General features: G+C 39.2%; 3 protein-coding genes across 4 annotated transcripts; 1 reads left to right on the top strand and 2 right to left on the bottom strand.

Moving 5' to 3' along the window:
* Positions 1 to 129: 129 nt before the first annotated feature.
* Positions 130 to 16,137, bottom strand: LOC135344072 (probable outer membrane protein pmp6). Of its 2 annotated transcripts, none has more exons than XR_010397323.1 (2): positions 15,045 to 16,137; positions 130 to 409 (listed from the first exon to the last, which is right to left on the bottom strand). XR_010397323.1 is itself a non-coding variant. In XM_064541159.1 (2 exons), exon 2 carries the CDS (start codon positions 9,057 to 9,059, stop codon positions 6,459 to 6,461), a length of 2,601 nt encoding a protein of 866 aa, XP_064397229.1. In that variant the 5' UTR covers positions 9,060 to 9,061; positions 15,045 to 16,096; the 3' UTR covers positions 6,455 to 6,458. The 2 variants fall into 2 exon arrangements, 1 of the variants encoding a protein (XP_064397229.1); XM_064541159.1 differs by lacking the exon at positions 130 to 409 and adding an exon at positions 6,455 to 9,061 and having other exon boundaries at positions 15,045 to 16,096.
* Positions 1,701 to 3,511, top strand: LOC135344328 (kielin/chordin-like protein). Its single transcript, XM_064541496.1, has 11 exons — positions 1,701 to 1,719; positions 1,836 to 1,950; positions 2,226 to 2,298; positions 2,365 to 2,411; positions 2,531 to 2,615; positions 2,672 to 2,718; positions 2,775 to 2,847; positions 2,895 to 2,941; positions 3,058 to 3,127; positions 3,175 to 3,219; positions 3,442 to 3,511. The coding sequence occupies exons 2-11, from the start codon at positions 1,881 to 1,883 to the stop codon at positions 3,509 to 3,511; spliced, it is 627 nt and encodes a 208-aa protein (XP_064397566.1). The 5' UTR covers positions 1,701 to 1,719; positions 1,836 to 1,880.
* LOC135344073 (uncharacterized) lies at positions 4,078 to 6,235 on the bottom strand. Its single transcript, XM_064541160.1, has one exon. The coding sequence runs from the start codon at positions 6,233 to 6,235 to the stop codon at positions 4,241 to 4,243; it is 1,995 nt and encodes a 664-aa protein (XP_064397230.1). The 3' UTR covers positions 4,078 to 4,240.
* Positions 16,138 to 16,331: the final 194 nt, after the last annotated feature.

Below are 16,331 nucleotides of genomic sequence, written 5' to 3'. Positions count from 1 at the left end.
ATAAGCCAATGTACAATAATTACGCTATAGCATTTGAGTTTTCATATCATTATATACAGGGCCGGAGTTTTGGTGTATAGCATAAGTTTAGCTGGTACGATTCGAGGTCGATGTGCAGACAAATTGACGTTTTGTATTACAACAAGCATGGTTATACAAAACACAACAACATTGTTAGTCTCTAAGATCGACAAAAATTCATATAGAATGTTCTGGCAGCATCTTAACTAATTCTTGGGTGAGTTAATAGTGCCTTCATATTACACAGCTCCTCCCCTCATGCAGATGAGAAATCCATCCAGGACTTTAATGGGTGTGTGTGGGGGTGGAGGGTTGAGAGTGTGACGTGGATATCGTGAAGCATGTATGCAGGGGGTAATCAAATCATCATCTGTTAAGATTGGTATACCTGCATGGAGAGGTGGGAATGCCAATAGATTGAGTTACTATAGCTGCATGCAAGAGATGAATAATTATGTGCCGGGCATGATTTGAGCCGATTGAAATGAACCACTAAAATAATAGGCAAACGACGACGAGAAGTGGTGTGTTGGATGTGATAGTCCTGTGTCAGGTGGAGAGACGCTATATAGTTGACGGTGGCGGATTAATCGTATTATTGCTACCCTCCCCTGCATGTACCCGACTCATTGTGTTACTATAGAGGGTTACTGCCTCCTCTGCAGAGCAAGTTACTGATTGCAGATGCTGACCTTGCATGGCAGTCAATTGAAATCTTGTTCCTTCAATGGGAGAGTTGTCGCAACACGTGAGAAGTAGCTATACAGCACTTAGGATCAAATGTATTGCTAAATGTTTCAACCACATGCATCTGCATGTGTGGCATCTATAGTAGTCTTCCAACAAGTGTGCATAATAGCTATCATGCTACGTGCAACTCTGTGTTACCAGCGAAAAATCATCGAGCAGCTGTGTAACTTGAGATTGCCTTTGAATGATAAAACCTTCATGTTAAAATATGCTTAGATCAATGATTGGCTTGGTGTGTGGTCGAGTGTATCATGTCCCATTGTCTGAGCAGCTGCAGTGCATGACACTACCCTTCATGGTGGCCTGTTTGTTATAATATAACACCCTTATATATACAATGTACATGTATTATAGTGAATAGAAAAACAAAGGTTGCATAATAGCAGCTGTGTAACTTGAGATTGACTTTGAATGATAAAACCTGTTAAAATATCCACGGAATGCTTAGATCAATAATTGGGCTGGTGTGTAGTCGAGTGTATCATGTCCCATTGTTTGAGCACCTGCAGTGCATGACACTCTTCATGGTGGCCTGTTAGTTATAATTATTATAACACCCTATACAATGTACATGTACAACTCGCCCATTAAAAAAAACAAAGATTGCATAATTACAGCACACGTGCAGTGACTACATGTATACCTATATACCACGTCTATATTCACTATAGCTATACCATATAATTATAGCGGGTAATTTTCGAAGGTTGCTATTTTTTACAGGATATCTTTTTTAGCGCATTAAACATGCATTTTTGCATTTTGCGTGTTTTTTTTATCTGCAAAATCCACGACCAATCCTTCTATTACATAGCTGTAATGTTACTTAACTATATTATATAGAAGTCTCATAATTATGGTTTCAGTTAAGTTCCAAAAAAGGAGATTAACTGAACGTTTAAATTCACAGGTGCATATGGCGATGGTGTCTGGGAATTGGGATCAAAGGTAATGTGAAATATCGATACCTCCACTCTGTTACCAAGGCAATGTGATGGATGAAACATTCCATATATTGTGTACAACCGGCTATATAAGCTGCAATCACTCTACAATACGCATAGTCCAGGTTACCTCGCAAAACTTACTGAACTGAAGCTAAAACGAAGATGAAGAATTTAATTCTAGTATTTACTGTCATCGCTATGGCAGCCATGGTGTCTGCGCAATGGGATGAAAGTAAGAAGTGTCTCGATCATCACTCAATTGCATGTTGTTGCTAAATGTACACGGTGGGAGGGGGGGTATAGGTTCATAGCCATGCCAGTGTGCATTCATGCATGTTTGCAATTAGCTGCCATGCAATGCATGGAATCTAATTTCTGACCGGGCCATTAAATAGGACGATGTAATAATCATTAGATGTATGTATGCATGTATGTACAGCTCACTTGTAATTCTTGTAGCACTGTTCATACTTCTATACACTCTCTAAAAAATTATGCTTTTTTCAGTTCTAGAACCATGTATCGTAAATGGTGTGCTTTACAAGGTGGGACAGGAATTTAAAGACCGATGCAATTCATGGTACAGTGTGAGAGACTATTAATATTTTATTGTGCTACTTTAAATGTATACTTTTATCACGAGCAGCACATGTGTTGAGAATGGGGTCGCAGTCTGCACCAAGTTGACCTGCTGTAAGTATAATAAATTGCCTCATAATAAATTATCCGTTATATGTAATTATGTCGAGCTTTTAGTTTATTGTGAATCTGCATGGAATAGTTTAGTTTACCGGTTCATTGTTTTCAAGCAGCTGATGATGTATGTCACCAAAATGGTGTGACTTACAAAATTGGAGAAAGTTTCGAAGACAATATGGAAGACCGTTGCAAAAAATGGTACTGTAACAGAAACTACAAATGTAGTACATTTTATATACATTTATTATGAACAGCACGTGTATTGAAGGTGGGACCATAACTTGCATCAAGACTTCCTGTCGTAAGTATGATTATAGTTACATATTGCGAATTATCCTTGCATTCTTTTTCAACCAGCTGTAAAGGAATGTGTTGTAAATGGCGTGACTTACAAGGTTGGAGACTATTTCAAGGACGAATGCAATAAATGGTATAACAGTGTCACTCGGTGTGAAAGATAATAATTATGTATTGCAGCATATGTCTTGAGGGAGGGAATCCATCTTGCACCAAGACAATCTGCCGTAAGTATAATTATAGAGCTATATCTATCACCCATGCAAATGAATGCATGTAGCTATAATTATCTACTTTTTGTCCTATTCTGTGATAGTTTACTATAGCGTTATTTTCCAAGCAGCTAAAGAATGTGTTGCAAATGGTAAGCGTTACAATCCTGGAGACCTTTACAAAGACGGATGCGAAATATGGTACAGTGCATGCTCATGTGTGAGACAATGATGAACACTTTATACAGCATATGCCGTGGTGGGTACGCAGAGTGCTTCAAGGGGTTTATGCTGTAAGTAACTATATACAGTTGCCATGCACATGCATGTGTCAGATATTCTACTGTGATAAGTTTATATAGCACATTATTTTCCAGTATCAGATTCATGTCTTCTAAATGGTGTTAGTTACAAGATTGGAGAACTGTTCAAAGATCGTTGCAATATATGGTACAGTGAACATATGCAGGAGGATAGAATACTATATGTATATTATACACTTCTATTTTGTGCAGCACATGTCGTAAAACTCGTACAGGTGCATCTGCAGACTGTACCAGGATGGCCTGCCGTAAGTTGTCTTAAGTATAGAGCATATAATTATAATGAACATGGATTATTTTGTGTAAACTATTCACAGCTACTTCACAAGAGATAGCAGCAGTGGAAGAACAAGGTACGAATGTATAATGCTATATTATCTGGTCGTACGTGTTTTTAACATTGCTGAATCCATGCATTTAGCTTTGTCACACATGCACTCTACATATATACCCTTATACATTGTGTCGGTCGACCTCCTATCACTGTAAAACTTGATCTGCTTGTTTCCGAGGCTATACTATAATTATTGTTATAATTCCAGAGCTAATGTTATGCATATTATATAGACTAACGTTGCGGCCGGACCACTCAATCATAAATGGACTTGAATCAAATAGTTACTAGATAAAATACTACAAACTTGCATAGAGAGTCTGAAAGATGTGTACCTCCTCTGGCCATGGTTTGAGCATATAGATTGGAGAGGAGAGGGGGATCTATAGTTATTCCTCTTTATAATTAGTTATTGAGTTTTGTCCTGTTTTATCTTTTGCTTTGTAGACTATATAGCGATATCACATTAATTCAGTATTCATGTCTTGAATGTCTCTGAGAACTAATACGCATAATAGAAATGAAAGGTCCTGGACACAATCCTATGACTAAAATGTCTAATGAAGTTTAACACAAAACAAGGAAAACGACATGCAATTTTATAAACAAGTTTAGGGTATACCATGCATACAAAGCTAAGTAAGACGTACGTACAGTTCACACTTCATTGCGTATGGGGCTGATTTCTGTGTGCGTAACAACAGGACGACGATTGACTCTTGTAGGGGGAGGGGCTGGTCTGTAGTCCTCTGTAATGAGGGGGGATAGTTCATCCATGTAGGGTAGTCTCAGCTGGTCAGGCCTCGTGGCTGGTCTGATGATGGGAGGTGTGATGTAGCGATCAGGGTCAGCTTCGTCCATTGCTCCATCAGTGTAAGGTAAGTCCACGGAGTCTCTTTGTTCATAATCGTTTTCGTCATCATTTTCATAGACTCTTGGATGATACAATTCTCGATTATTGTTAGCTCGTCTGTCTGCAACACCAGCTCTTAAATTCCTTAGGATGTCCTCTATCTTCAGCCATGTGTTACTCTTCTTGAGTACGAATTTGTAAAAATGGTAGCAGAATGTAATTACAAATAAAGTGAATGATAGCACCATCGACGTATTGGCTAGTGCTGACTGATCTTTCTTTGTATCTTTGACATAAGAGGTGCCAAATGCAAGAATAGCAACATTGAATAGATAGAGAGTTTCGAGGGAATCACAGAACTTACTTTTGTACAAACGATTATTTAGTAGTTTCCAGACAATCAGTCCAACTGATAGAACCCCAGACATTAGCACGGGAAGAAAAGTGTCTGAAACCGTAGCAGTTACTAGGTTGTGGAGGATCAGAGCGAAGAGGAGCAGTCCCACCCAGTAGCGATGCTTGGGAGTGAATGGAGCATGGTATGTATCCATGAAGCCAATGTACCTTGTGTTCTCGGTCCATATCGTAAGCATTGAACAGTGCGGAAGCCATTGCCCCAAAAAGAGCAGTATAGTGAACAATCCACCGGCAATGAGGATTATGGCAGCAGCAACAAACCGAGGGATGTGTTTGGGAGTGAAGTATTGCACATTGCCATCATACAACCAAACAGTGTTGGTTGAACCGTCAGGATAATCCAAGACCCTGTATTGCAGTGCAGCAATGATAAACCGTAAAAGTTTGGAATAAGAGAGTAGGACGAGTGTGCCTAGGGCAGCAACTGGGTTCCTGTTCAAGAGAAGATTTGCAAATGAGTCAAAGTACTTGCTCAAAATGATAATAAAAAACATTAAAAGAAACAAGTAAGCTGGAAAAACAAGTTGAAGGAGTACTTTTGGTTGAGACTTCATTCCACCGAAAAAGCATGTCTCAATACCCAAGTCAAGATTCACCCATGATACGAAAACTGTCAAAAAATTGTTAATATTTGTATTTGGTAAGACAATTGATCTATTAGCTGCTAGTATGTTGGCATAGAAAATGAGGCCATGAATCTTTCCAGTTGCTATAGTGATGTTGAGCACAAGAATTAAAGCAACTAGCAATATGCCTGCCAGTGCAAATGGAATTAGAAAAAGAAGGTAAAAATTAGAGCATCGTTCACATCTTGACGTAGCCAACACAAGACTGAGTCCTGGTTCACATTCTCCACACAAGACACCACTTCGATTGTGGGCACACTGTTCGTCACTGTTGCTTAGACTGATATTGACTGGTTTTTGTACGCAATAGTCAAGTGTACAGCTGCTAACAACATACCCTGTTTCATTGGTGGTATTTTTGACTTGTATCCACGTGTTGTTATTTCTTTCCACCGTTATGACTCCATTTTCCTCAAAACAATTTGTTATCTGATATTCTTGTTGCAAGTCTGGATCACAGTCACACCTGCACTCAATATCGGACTGAATTGGCTTGAGTCCAATAGGACATGTGCAGTTTAGAAAATAAATATTGATCAGTTTTTTCGAAATTCCCAAATTGTTGCATGGACCATCAGCATAGAGTTCCACCTGAGCGGAGCTGTCTTGTGAGAATACATTGTACTCTAATTCTGTGCACTGATTACCAACTTCCTGTTCTGTCTGTCCTTCTTTGAGACGGTTAATTCTACTCTTACTAACAACAGAACTGTGAATCGTGTCAATCAAAGGATTTCCAACTTGGTCAACAGCCATAACACTGATTTTAAATGTGTGTCCCTTTTTTGTGGAAATATTGTCACTTTGGCATAACTTTACTCGAACAGGCCTAGAGGAGATCGAGGAGAATTTTACTGTTTTGTTTATGTAATCTATTGGAGATTCGTTTGAAGAAATGTGATATTCAGCACTTTGACTTGCTGTACACCTGTCCAACAGACCTCCGTAGATGTCTGCTCCTGACTGGGTAGCTGTGTTGTTACATGAATGTGTTGAAATAGTTACTATTGTCGGGGGTATCATCTGATTCAGTACTTAACAAAATTGTTTGAATGAAACAATCCGCAAAAATGTTTTGAGTAGCTTTGTTTTTAGTTTTGTTGGCCCCTCCTCTGCAGGCACCACTCTCTGTATCATCTGCCACAAATATCCCTCCACCGTACTGAGCCAAGTTGTTGTTAATCATTAACTTGACATAATACTGATAATATGATTGATAAGCTATAATAAGATGCTCAAATTGATCTTTAAAGAGGTACAGTTTCGAATTTTGCTGTAGATACACTCCACCTCCACTAGTGTTTGCGGTGTTTGAGTCGATGTTGACATATGAAGATGCTAGTTTAATGGTTGTAGCTACTGCATTAATACCTCCACCATTTTCAGCAATGTTGTGAGCAATCTCACATTGTGTATGTGGTGGAAGTAGCTCACCAGATGGACCACGCATCAGCACAGATTGGAACTCAAGTCTGCTTGAATATGCATAAATCCCTCCACCATCCTTGTGTGCTTTGTTTTGATTGATCTTTAGTGAAGACTCCTTATTTACAAAGAGTGTACTCTCTCTCAGAAATATCCCTCCTCCAGAGGTAGCTGTGTTGTTGATGATGATCACTCTTCCTGTGTTAATGTACATTTGACTCTGAATAATGCTGAGAGCTCCACCAAACACACCGCGATTGTTACTGAGTGTTGTAGGTCCATTAAAATCAACTCGACTATTGAAAGCATAGACAGGGCCATTGTTATTGCTGACAATATTCGATCCAGTGAATTTCACATTAGACTGTAAAATGTATAAACTGACCATGGCATTGTTATTAGTAATGTTAGTGTTATTGATGATCAAGGTGGCTGTTTGTGAAACATCAATTACTCCACTCTTATTAGCTCTGTTATTTGTCAGTGTGCTGTTGTAGATCGACACATTACTTGAGTAAACATTAATTACTCCACCATTATTGTTAACTCTGTTGCTTGTCAGTGTGCTGTCGAAGATGGTCACACTGCCTGAGGCCACATCAATTGCTCCACCACTACCAGAGTCAGTAGCACTGTTATGTGTCAGTATGCTGTCGGAGATGTTCAAACTACTTGAGTCAACAATAATCGCTCCACCATCTTGGTTAGCACTATTTTTTGTCAGTGTGCTGTTTGAGATGATCACACTATTGCCTGAGTAAACACCAATCGCTCCACCATAACTAGCTCTGTTGTTTGTCAGTGTGCTGTCGGAGATGATCACACTAGATTCACTTGAGTCAACAATAATCCCTCCACCAAAGCAGTCTGTGTTCTCTGAATTAAGACTAATTGCTCCACCACTACCATAGTTAGCATTGTTATTTGTCAGTGTGCTGTCGGAGATGGACACATTGCCTGAGTAAACATTAATCACTCCACCACCATTACCGCCAGCATTGTTGTTTGACAGTGTGCTGTTGGAGATGGACACATTGCCTGAGGTAACACGAATCACTCCACCATCAGAGTCAGCATGGTTGTTTGTCAGTGTGCTGTTGGAGATAGACACACTGCCTGAGTCAACCAGAATTACTCCACCACAAACTTCAGCTCTGTTATTTGTCAGTGTGCTGTCGGAGATAGACACATTACTGCCTAAGTTAACACCAATTGCTCCACCATTATTGTGAGCTCTGTTGTTTGTCAGCTCACTTTTGATGATAGACACACTACCGGACTGAACATAAATCGCCCCACCAAAGTTAACACTGTTGTTTGTCAGCTCACAGTTGGAGATGGTCACACTGCCTGAGTCAACATATATTGCTCCACCATACTGAGAAGCGTTGTTATTTGTGAAGTTACACCAAGTGATCACTACAGTTCCAGATCCCACTTGTACTGCTCCTCCGCTCGAAGAACTGAATCTCTCAGCACTGTTATAGTTGAACTCTGTGTTGTTGATCAGTGTGTTGTTTGATTCAATGTCAACTGCACCTCCATTGTTTCTAGTAAGCTCGCTATTTGTTATGTACACATCATCAGCCTCAACGTGCAGTGCCTGACCAGTGTTGTTCATAAAGAGAGTGCTCTCAATTGTTGCAGCTTGAGTATTAGAAATCTTAACTATGTGGGTTTCCGCCGGATTGAGTAGTACAAAGTTCATAAAGTAGCAGTCATTGACATAGACATCGTGGGCACCATCAATGATCCAACTTTTATGTGAGTTTTGCAGTCCAATTTTCGCTCCAACGAAACCCAAGTGTTCAATATATAATTCAGTAGTACTAACAAAACGCATCGTACCATTGCTGTGAAATCTGACTATAGTTGTACTGTCGTTCTGGCCGGTAATATGCACATGTGAGAATTTACGAATCAATAACTGCTCAGTTAGCACATGATCTCCAGGTAGAAAGCTCAAGGTGAGATTGTCTCCACCAGATAACAGGTTTGTTTGAACAAGCTGCTCGAGAGTAAAACAAGTTTCATTTCGATAATCATGACACAAGTCGGTTGAATCCACTGGCACAATGTGATAGTGCTCACTCCTGGTAACAGTAGCTAGGGTCAGGAGCAGCACAAACCAGCTGAGAATATTTCTAGACAGCATATCTGAGGTGCATGTATGAGGATGATGATAATGTTGCCATGTTAATGATTGTGCTTTAATTCCAGAAAGGCTAAATTAATAGCAGTATATAATTGGATCACAGAATCTGAATTAGCTCTGAATAAAACGTATAAAACTTAATTAACCTATGGTATAATTATAATTATTGCAGATTAAAAAACAGTCATATCATAATTATAGATACTATTATAATTATTGTATATATCCGCTCTAGAACCAATATTGTTACTGAACTTACTTTCGTGGACCAGCCGATATATTATATCGTCTGAAAAATTACGCATGAGCTACTTGTGCAGCAGTCAAGTGGCTGCATGTTTACATTGATAAGTGGTTAGTGGGTGGAGGACGGATGTGTGAAACCACATAATTAGATTTGCCAAATCTATTTTAGCTAGCCCTGCAGCTATGCGGTTTCACAACGTACTTATCAGTCACTTAGAGCACCACGATATTTTGGTGAGGTCAAAACAACTCTGTACTGTGAAAATGGCCAGATCTCCTTCAGGGTCTGGGTCCGCGAGACTAACTAAGCTGGCCTCGATTGATCGGCATATAATTTTGTAGTTTTTTGCACAGAGATCAAAGGAATAACTATATGGGGTGCCATTTGTGTCAAAATTAATACAAATTGCACGTACATCATAAATGAATACATATATAAATGCAGATGGTGCATATGATATGCAGGTGCCCCATATGTAAATGCAGCATGTGCATATAGCAAATGAAGTGGTTGCATATACAAATGCAGCACATACATTTGTATATGTACCTGATATATATAAATGCAGCAGTGTCATATAATAAATGCAGCAGTCGCATATCATATATGTAGCAGTCGCATATAATAAATGCAGCAGTTGCATATAATAAATGCAGCAGTTGCATATAATAAATGCAGCAGTCGCATATAATAAATGTAGCAGTCGCATATATAAATGCAGCAGTCCCATATAATATATGTAGCAGTCGTGTAGCAGTCGCATATAATAAATGCAGCAGTTGCATATAATAAATGCAGCAGTCGCATATAATAAATGCAGCAGTTGCATATAATAAATGCAGCAGTCGCATAATTATAATAAATGCAGCAGCGTCATATAATAAATGCAGCAGTCCCATATAATATATGCAGCAGTCGCATATATAAATGCAGCAGTCCCATATAATATATGTAGCAGTCGCATATAATAAATGCAGTAGCCTCATATAATATATGTAGCAGTCGCATATATAAATGCAGCAGTCCCATATAATATATGTAGCAGTCGCATATAATATATGTAGCAGTCGCATATATAAATGCAGCAGTCCCATATAATATATGTAGCAGTCGTGTAGCAGTCGCATATAATAAATGCAGCAGTCGCAAATGCAGTCCCAATAATAAATGCAACGAGTGGGTAATGATCGTCCATGATTGTTAGGATCGATGCCAAAGTCCAAGTATAAAATGAATGGCTATAGAGCCTAATTGCAGCAGAGCTCTCTTCTCACTCTTGCAGCTATCAATAGCTATATATATATAGCGTTCTATAGTGCAGAGCTAACTACTATAAGTATAGTCTAAGAGTAGCAATACTCAGTCACCATGCATGGACAAGTTTTTCTACACACTCTTCTCAAAAGGCTGCAATGTCATTGCAAGTAAGCAACACTTAGCATAACTCGAGAACAAATTGCAAATACACTAATTAAATCCAAGAAAACATTACTAGAAGGCCTATAGAAACCCTTACTTGCACTTCATTGATCCTTGAGCAGCTGTATAGCAGCTATAGTCGAGTCTACACACAAGACACATAAACACACTACCGTATACCCGTAATACCTCACTTGCATGCGCATGCGCACCAAGACATAATTATTATATGCGACTGCATTTATATATGCGACTGCTACATATATTATATGCGACTGCTACATTTATTATATGCTACTGCTGCATTTATATATGCGACTGCTACATATATTATATGAGGCTGCTGCATTTATTATATGCGACTGCTGCATATATTATTAGCCTCGATCCCAGGCCGAGTTTTCGCTTTTATAACGGTTAGGCGAACAACTGGTTCGCCTAACCGTTATAAAAGCGAAAACTCAGCCTGGGATCGAGGCTACATATATTATATGCGACTGCTACATATATTATATGGGACTGCTGCATTTATTATATGCGACTGCTACATATATTATATGGGACTGCTGCATTTATTATATGCTACTGCTGCATTTATATATGCGACTGCTACATATATTATATGAGGCTGCTGCATTTATTATATGCGACTGCTGCATATATTATATGCGACTGCTACATATATTATATGGGACTGCTGCATTTATTATATGCGACTGCTACATATATTATATGGGACTGCTGCATTTATTATATGCGACTGCTGCATTTATATATATCAGGTACATATACAAATGTACGTGCTGCATTTGTATATGCAAACACTTCATTTGCTATATGCACATGCTGCATTTACATATGGGGCACCTGCATATCATATATGCACCATCTGCATTTATATATATATATGTATTCATTTATAATGTACGTGCAATTTGTATTAATTTTGACACAAATGGCACCCCATATAACTATATGCTAACAAATTCCACAGACTAGGATCTACAACTGAGGTTAGTTTTGCTTACCAGTACATTGAAGGCTATTGCAATCTCCAGAATCAGGAATAGCAAAATCTATTCGTAGAAGGTTGCTATTCTACTTAGTAGTTAGCTTTATACTAGAGATAGCTATTGGTAGCTGCAAGAAGCTGTAAACTATAATTATACAAATATACTGTTTTACGTTCGTGCTCCATCACTCGCCTAGTATATACTTGTAAGCGTATAGATCTTAACAACAATCTTATTCTATACCTAGTACATGTACCATGTCCACTCCATCAGGCCAAAAAAGCTGATGTAGCTAGCTGAAAGCTGAGCTGATAGCCAAATGCTAATTTCAAATACCGTTATTTGATCAGGAGCCGTGGCTACTAAATGTTTCATTTTGAGGCTACAATCCAGTGAGAGGCCTGTTCAAGGCATTTATTAATAGCTCTAGCTAATTCAACAACCTTTAGTTTGTCATCAAAAGTTCTTTTCACCTGCATAAAAACTTGATCTCTGCCATGAGAAAGTCTTTGTGAAGCACTAACAAGCTGCTACCTGTACAGGAGCGTAGCCAGGATTTTTTGGAAGAGGGGGCAAAATTTACCAGCTGCGCAGCGCCGAAATTTTGACCGGAAGCCACGCCTCTTAATTATGACGTCATAATTGACTTCTCTATTAGTTAGGTGTGGCCTGATGTTTTATTTGCATAGAAGAAGCTAGTACGTTTAGCCAGAGATAGAGTAATAGAGGGATTGGCAACGGGAGTAACTCACGTGATCATTCACATTGATTTCATATTGATTTCCTCTCAACCATCCTTGATGCACATTATTTCCCGGCACAACGCCCGCGAAACGAAGTAATATTACTTTTAGTTAATCTCTTTTGTATGTTTTTTACATTTATAACCAAAAATACTAAAATGGAGGCTGTAAAAGACGAGAAAGTGTTATATTAGTTTGTGCCCCTTTTAAGAAGCACTGCTGTAAGTAAGCCTATGATGTTTTACCTACACATCTTGTTTTGTTGTGTCTCCGTTGACTACTAGGCTGCATAAATTCTTGATTTTGATCAGTTTTCTTAAGCATGTTTTTTTTTTACTTTTAGCTATAAATGGAGGCTACAAAAGATGAAAAAAAGTCGATGACGTAGCGCATCACGGATAGTCACATTTTTTCGACCGTTGCCAATCCCTTTCCTTACTTTATCTCTGGTTTAGCAAAGAACAAGAACTGTCTACGTCTATAGATTTAGACCAGAATAGCTCACAGTTTAGAGACTACAGTGGAACACCTCTATAACGGACACCTTTGGGGAACAATGTTTTGGCCTTTATACAGAGGTGGCCTTTGTTGAGAGGTTGTTTTGTACACAAACTGTTCATTTTGAACCTGGGTGCCTGGCCGTTATATAGCAATTGGCCTTTATTCGGAGGTGGTTGTTAACAGAGGTTCCACTGTAAATTGTTTTGCTTGCCTATACTAGCTAGCTAACTGCAGCAAGATTCCGAAGAAAGGGAGTGCTCAGCAAGATAATCAGATACAATAACTTGAGCAGAGCAGTAGAGACCCAGAAAAAGGGGGGGAATTTGCCCCCTTTGCCACCCCCTGGCTACGCCACTGACTGTACCTAGTACCTACGTACATGTACCTATAGCTGATGTAGTATTATACCACACTTACGTCACCACTAATTATTGATCTCATTGGTCAACAGCTGTGTAGGATATATAGAAAAATATCATACAGCCCCAGGCATGCACCGTTTTCAAGTTTTCTCTAATGTTTTTTCTTTTGCTCAAGAAAGTAAGCAAAGAGAAAGGAGCCATGTTTGACGATACCAAGACTCAAAGCGACGGCAGAGGCACGGAAGCTGGTCTCCAACAAGATGGCTAAGCCTCCATGAGTCCGTGGGTGGGGTTTGAGATACATTTTATCCAAAAAGAGCTTGCAACTCCAGTGAGGGACGTCGAATGGTCAACGCTTGGACCATGGAAGCTTCTGAGCATCTGTAGGAGTCGACGTGTTGCTCTACTAGCTCTTTAACGACTGTAAAATCCGGCATAGTCTCTGCATCGTAGATTGAATTGTTGCTAGGGGAGGTTCCGTTTATAATGCTGCGGTCACGTGGTATAAGTAAGATATGCCACACCTACTCGGAGAATATGTACCCTCTACCATGGTTACATACCCCTCGGCTACGCCTCAGAGTAACCACGGTATATATAGGTGCATATTCTTCTTATATAGGTGTGGTATATCCTATACATAATTTTTTGGCTGCCACGTGCAGAAAAATGCTAGAGTTAAAGTTCACTGAGGCTACTATTTGAGAGCGGCTACTAAATGTTACATTTCACTAGCAAAGGAGGCTACTATTTGAGAGCGGCCTTTATACAAGAGCGGCCTCTAATCGAGCATATATAGTCACCAGGTTCTATAATCACTGTCCTAAATCAGAGGAGGTTGGTCATGACTCATGACGTTTTACGGAGGAATGTTTGTACACGGTGAAAATATACGGAAACTTACGGAGAAAAGTGGCTATTCTATAGCAAAGCTAACATACTGCAGATGATTGTAGCTCTCTAAGTAGTAAATGATGCTAAAAATGCTCAGTGACACTAGAAAGTGAGTAGCGTAGTCGTACTAGAAGCAATGAGCCAGAAACCACAAACATTGAGTTGTTGCTGCACTTCTTTGGCTCCTGTCTTGATGTAGCAGGTATAGCAATCATAGCGTTAAACTACTACAACTCATAAACTAACAGGAAATGTTATACAAGAGAGATAAACGAGCTAGAATGGAAGTAGATAAAAAGTGCTGACTCAGCGATTTGGAGTTTTACCAGAGGAGGTAGTACGACAGGCGCGGTGTAGCCTCAATTCCAGGCCAATTAAAAGCGGCCTGGAATCGAGGCTAGGCGCGGTGCAGCTCAAGCAATTAGCCTTTGATTGAGCAATAATTATCCGCCCACATCATATATATATGTTTTTGCTGAGTGCAATCAGAGGCTAATTGCTTGATGCACCTCGCCTGTCGGACCTCTTCTGGAGTTTTACATAGAAAACATAAGCTCACGTGAATCTTAATTAATCGTGGGAACCAATTGCAACCTCCTCGATCTGGTCTTAATTAACTTAGCCATTTTGATTCACTGTACTGACCAAAAGCTGACATAGCTGAAAGCTGAGCTGATAGCCAAAAGTTAATTTCTTATGTACCAGATTCTGTGGTACCACCATGCTAAATTCAAGTTGACTTTGGTCCAATGATCATTATATAATTATAGTAAGACATTAGATTGCAATGATTACTTTCAACTCACTGTAAATGGATGCTGCACTAGCTCTTCTGATTCACTGCTGTTCTGCTTTGCAAAGACTACAGTCATGTACTATTCTAGGAACTGTCTAGTGTCTTAATTAGTGATTGCCACATTTCCCATGCACTTAGGGGAATTTGGAAATCATATACAGTGGTTTTCCTTACCTTTGCAGGCTATACTGCAAGAGCACTGCAACCACAATGTAGTAAATAAATATAGGTTGGCTTCTGTTATGATTGTTAGTAACAGGCCAACAAAATTACTTGCTATGGCCTGCAAAATGCAAACTGTAACTGGTTTTCATTTGGCACTTTCAAAACTGCCAAATTAGTGGACCTAATTGCTGTAGTAGCCTAAGACGTCAAATTAAAAATCGCCAAATTCTAATAGCTCACTCGCCAAATAATTATATTACCTGTCTGTGTTATTTTAGTCCACCCACACATCACAAAAAATCAATGATGGGTAAAATACTGGCTTTTTCACACAACTCAAGGGGTTACTACTATACTTTCACAACACTCCTTCTATAATTATAATGCTTGAGGTCAACAAGCTGCTTTCGGAAATATCCAATTTTGAGCCTAGTAAATATAGGCCCTCCGCTCCCTATAGCTATACATACAAGTTTTAGCTCATATCATTTTGTCACAATGAACCAAGCAACAAGTTAGCTGAGCTACCATCAGAGCTACCATCACTTCAGTCAGACAAAATATGAGACACCTGGAACATTTAGCGGCTATTCACTACATTGTGGTTGCAGTGCTCTTGGAGTATAGCCTGCAAAGGTATGGAAAACCACTGCATATAAAGCCAGTTCAACAACATAACCACATGGCATGGCCATCTGTTATTGTTGTCTGACCTATACTGATTAAATATTGGGGTATACTCAAAGACATTATAGTAATTCCCTGCAGTGAATGTATGATTATGAATGTATAGTAAGACATTGCATATAATACCCTATATAGATATTATAGATCTTTCAACTCTAAAATGGATGCTGCACTAGCTCTTCTGATTCACTGCTGTTTTGAGACAATTAATCTATTCTTGGAACTGTTCAAGTCAGTTGTGCATCTGTGGTTTAGTGATCGCCACATTCCCATGCATTTAGGGGACTGAGTTGGAAATCAGTTAAGCAACATAACCACATGGCATGGCCATCTGTTATTGTTGTCTGACCTATTCAATTTGAGGTAGACCATAGATTATCTATGGGTAGGCATAGTACTGCCCCTGCACGTGGTTTCCCATGGTAACCAAGAGATAAGGGTCCAG

The sequence above is a fragment of the Halichondria panicea genome, chromosome 11 (assembly GCF_963675165.1).
Source record: "Halichondria panicea chromosome 11, odHalPani1.1, whole genome shotgun sequence".
Classification (NCBI taxonomy): domain Eukaryota; kingdom Metazoa; phylum Porifera; class Demospongiae; order Suberitida; family Halichondriidae; genus Halichondria; species Halichondria panicea.
This window is presented reverse-complemented; position numbering and strand designations above follow the sequence as displayed.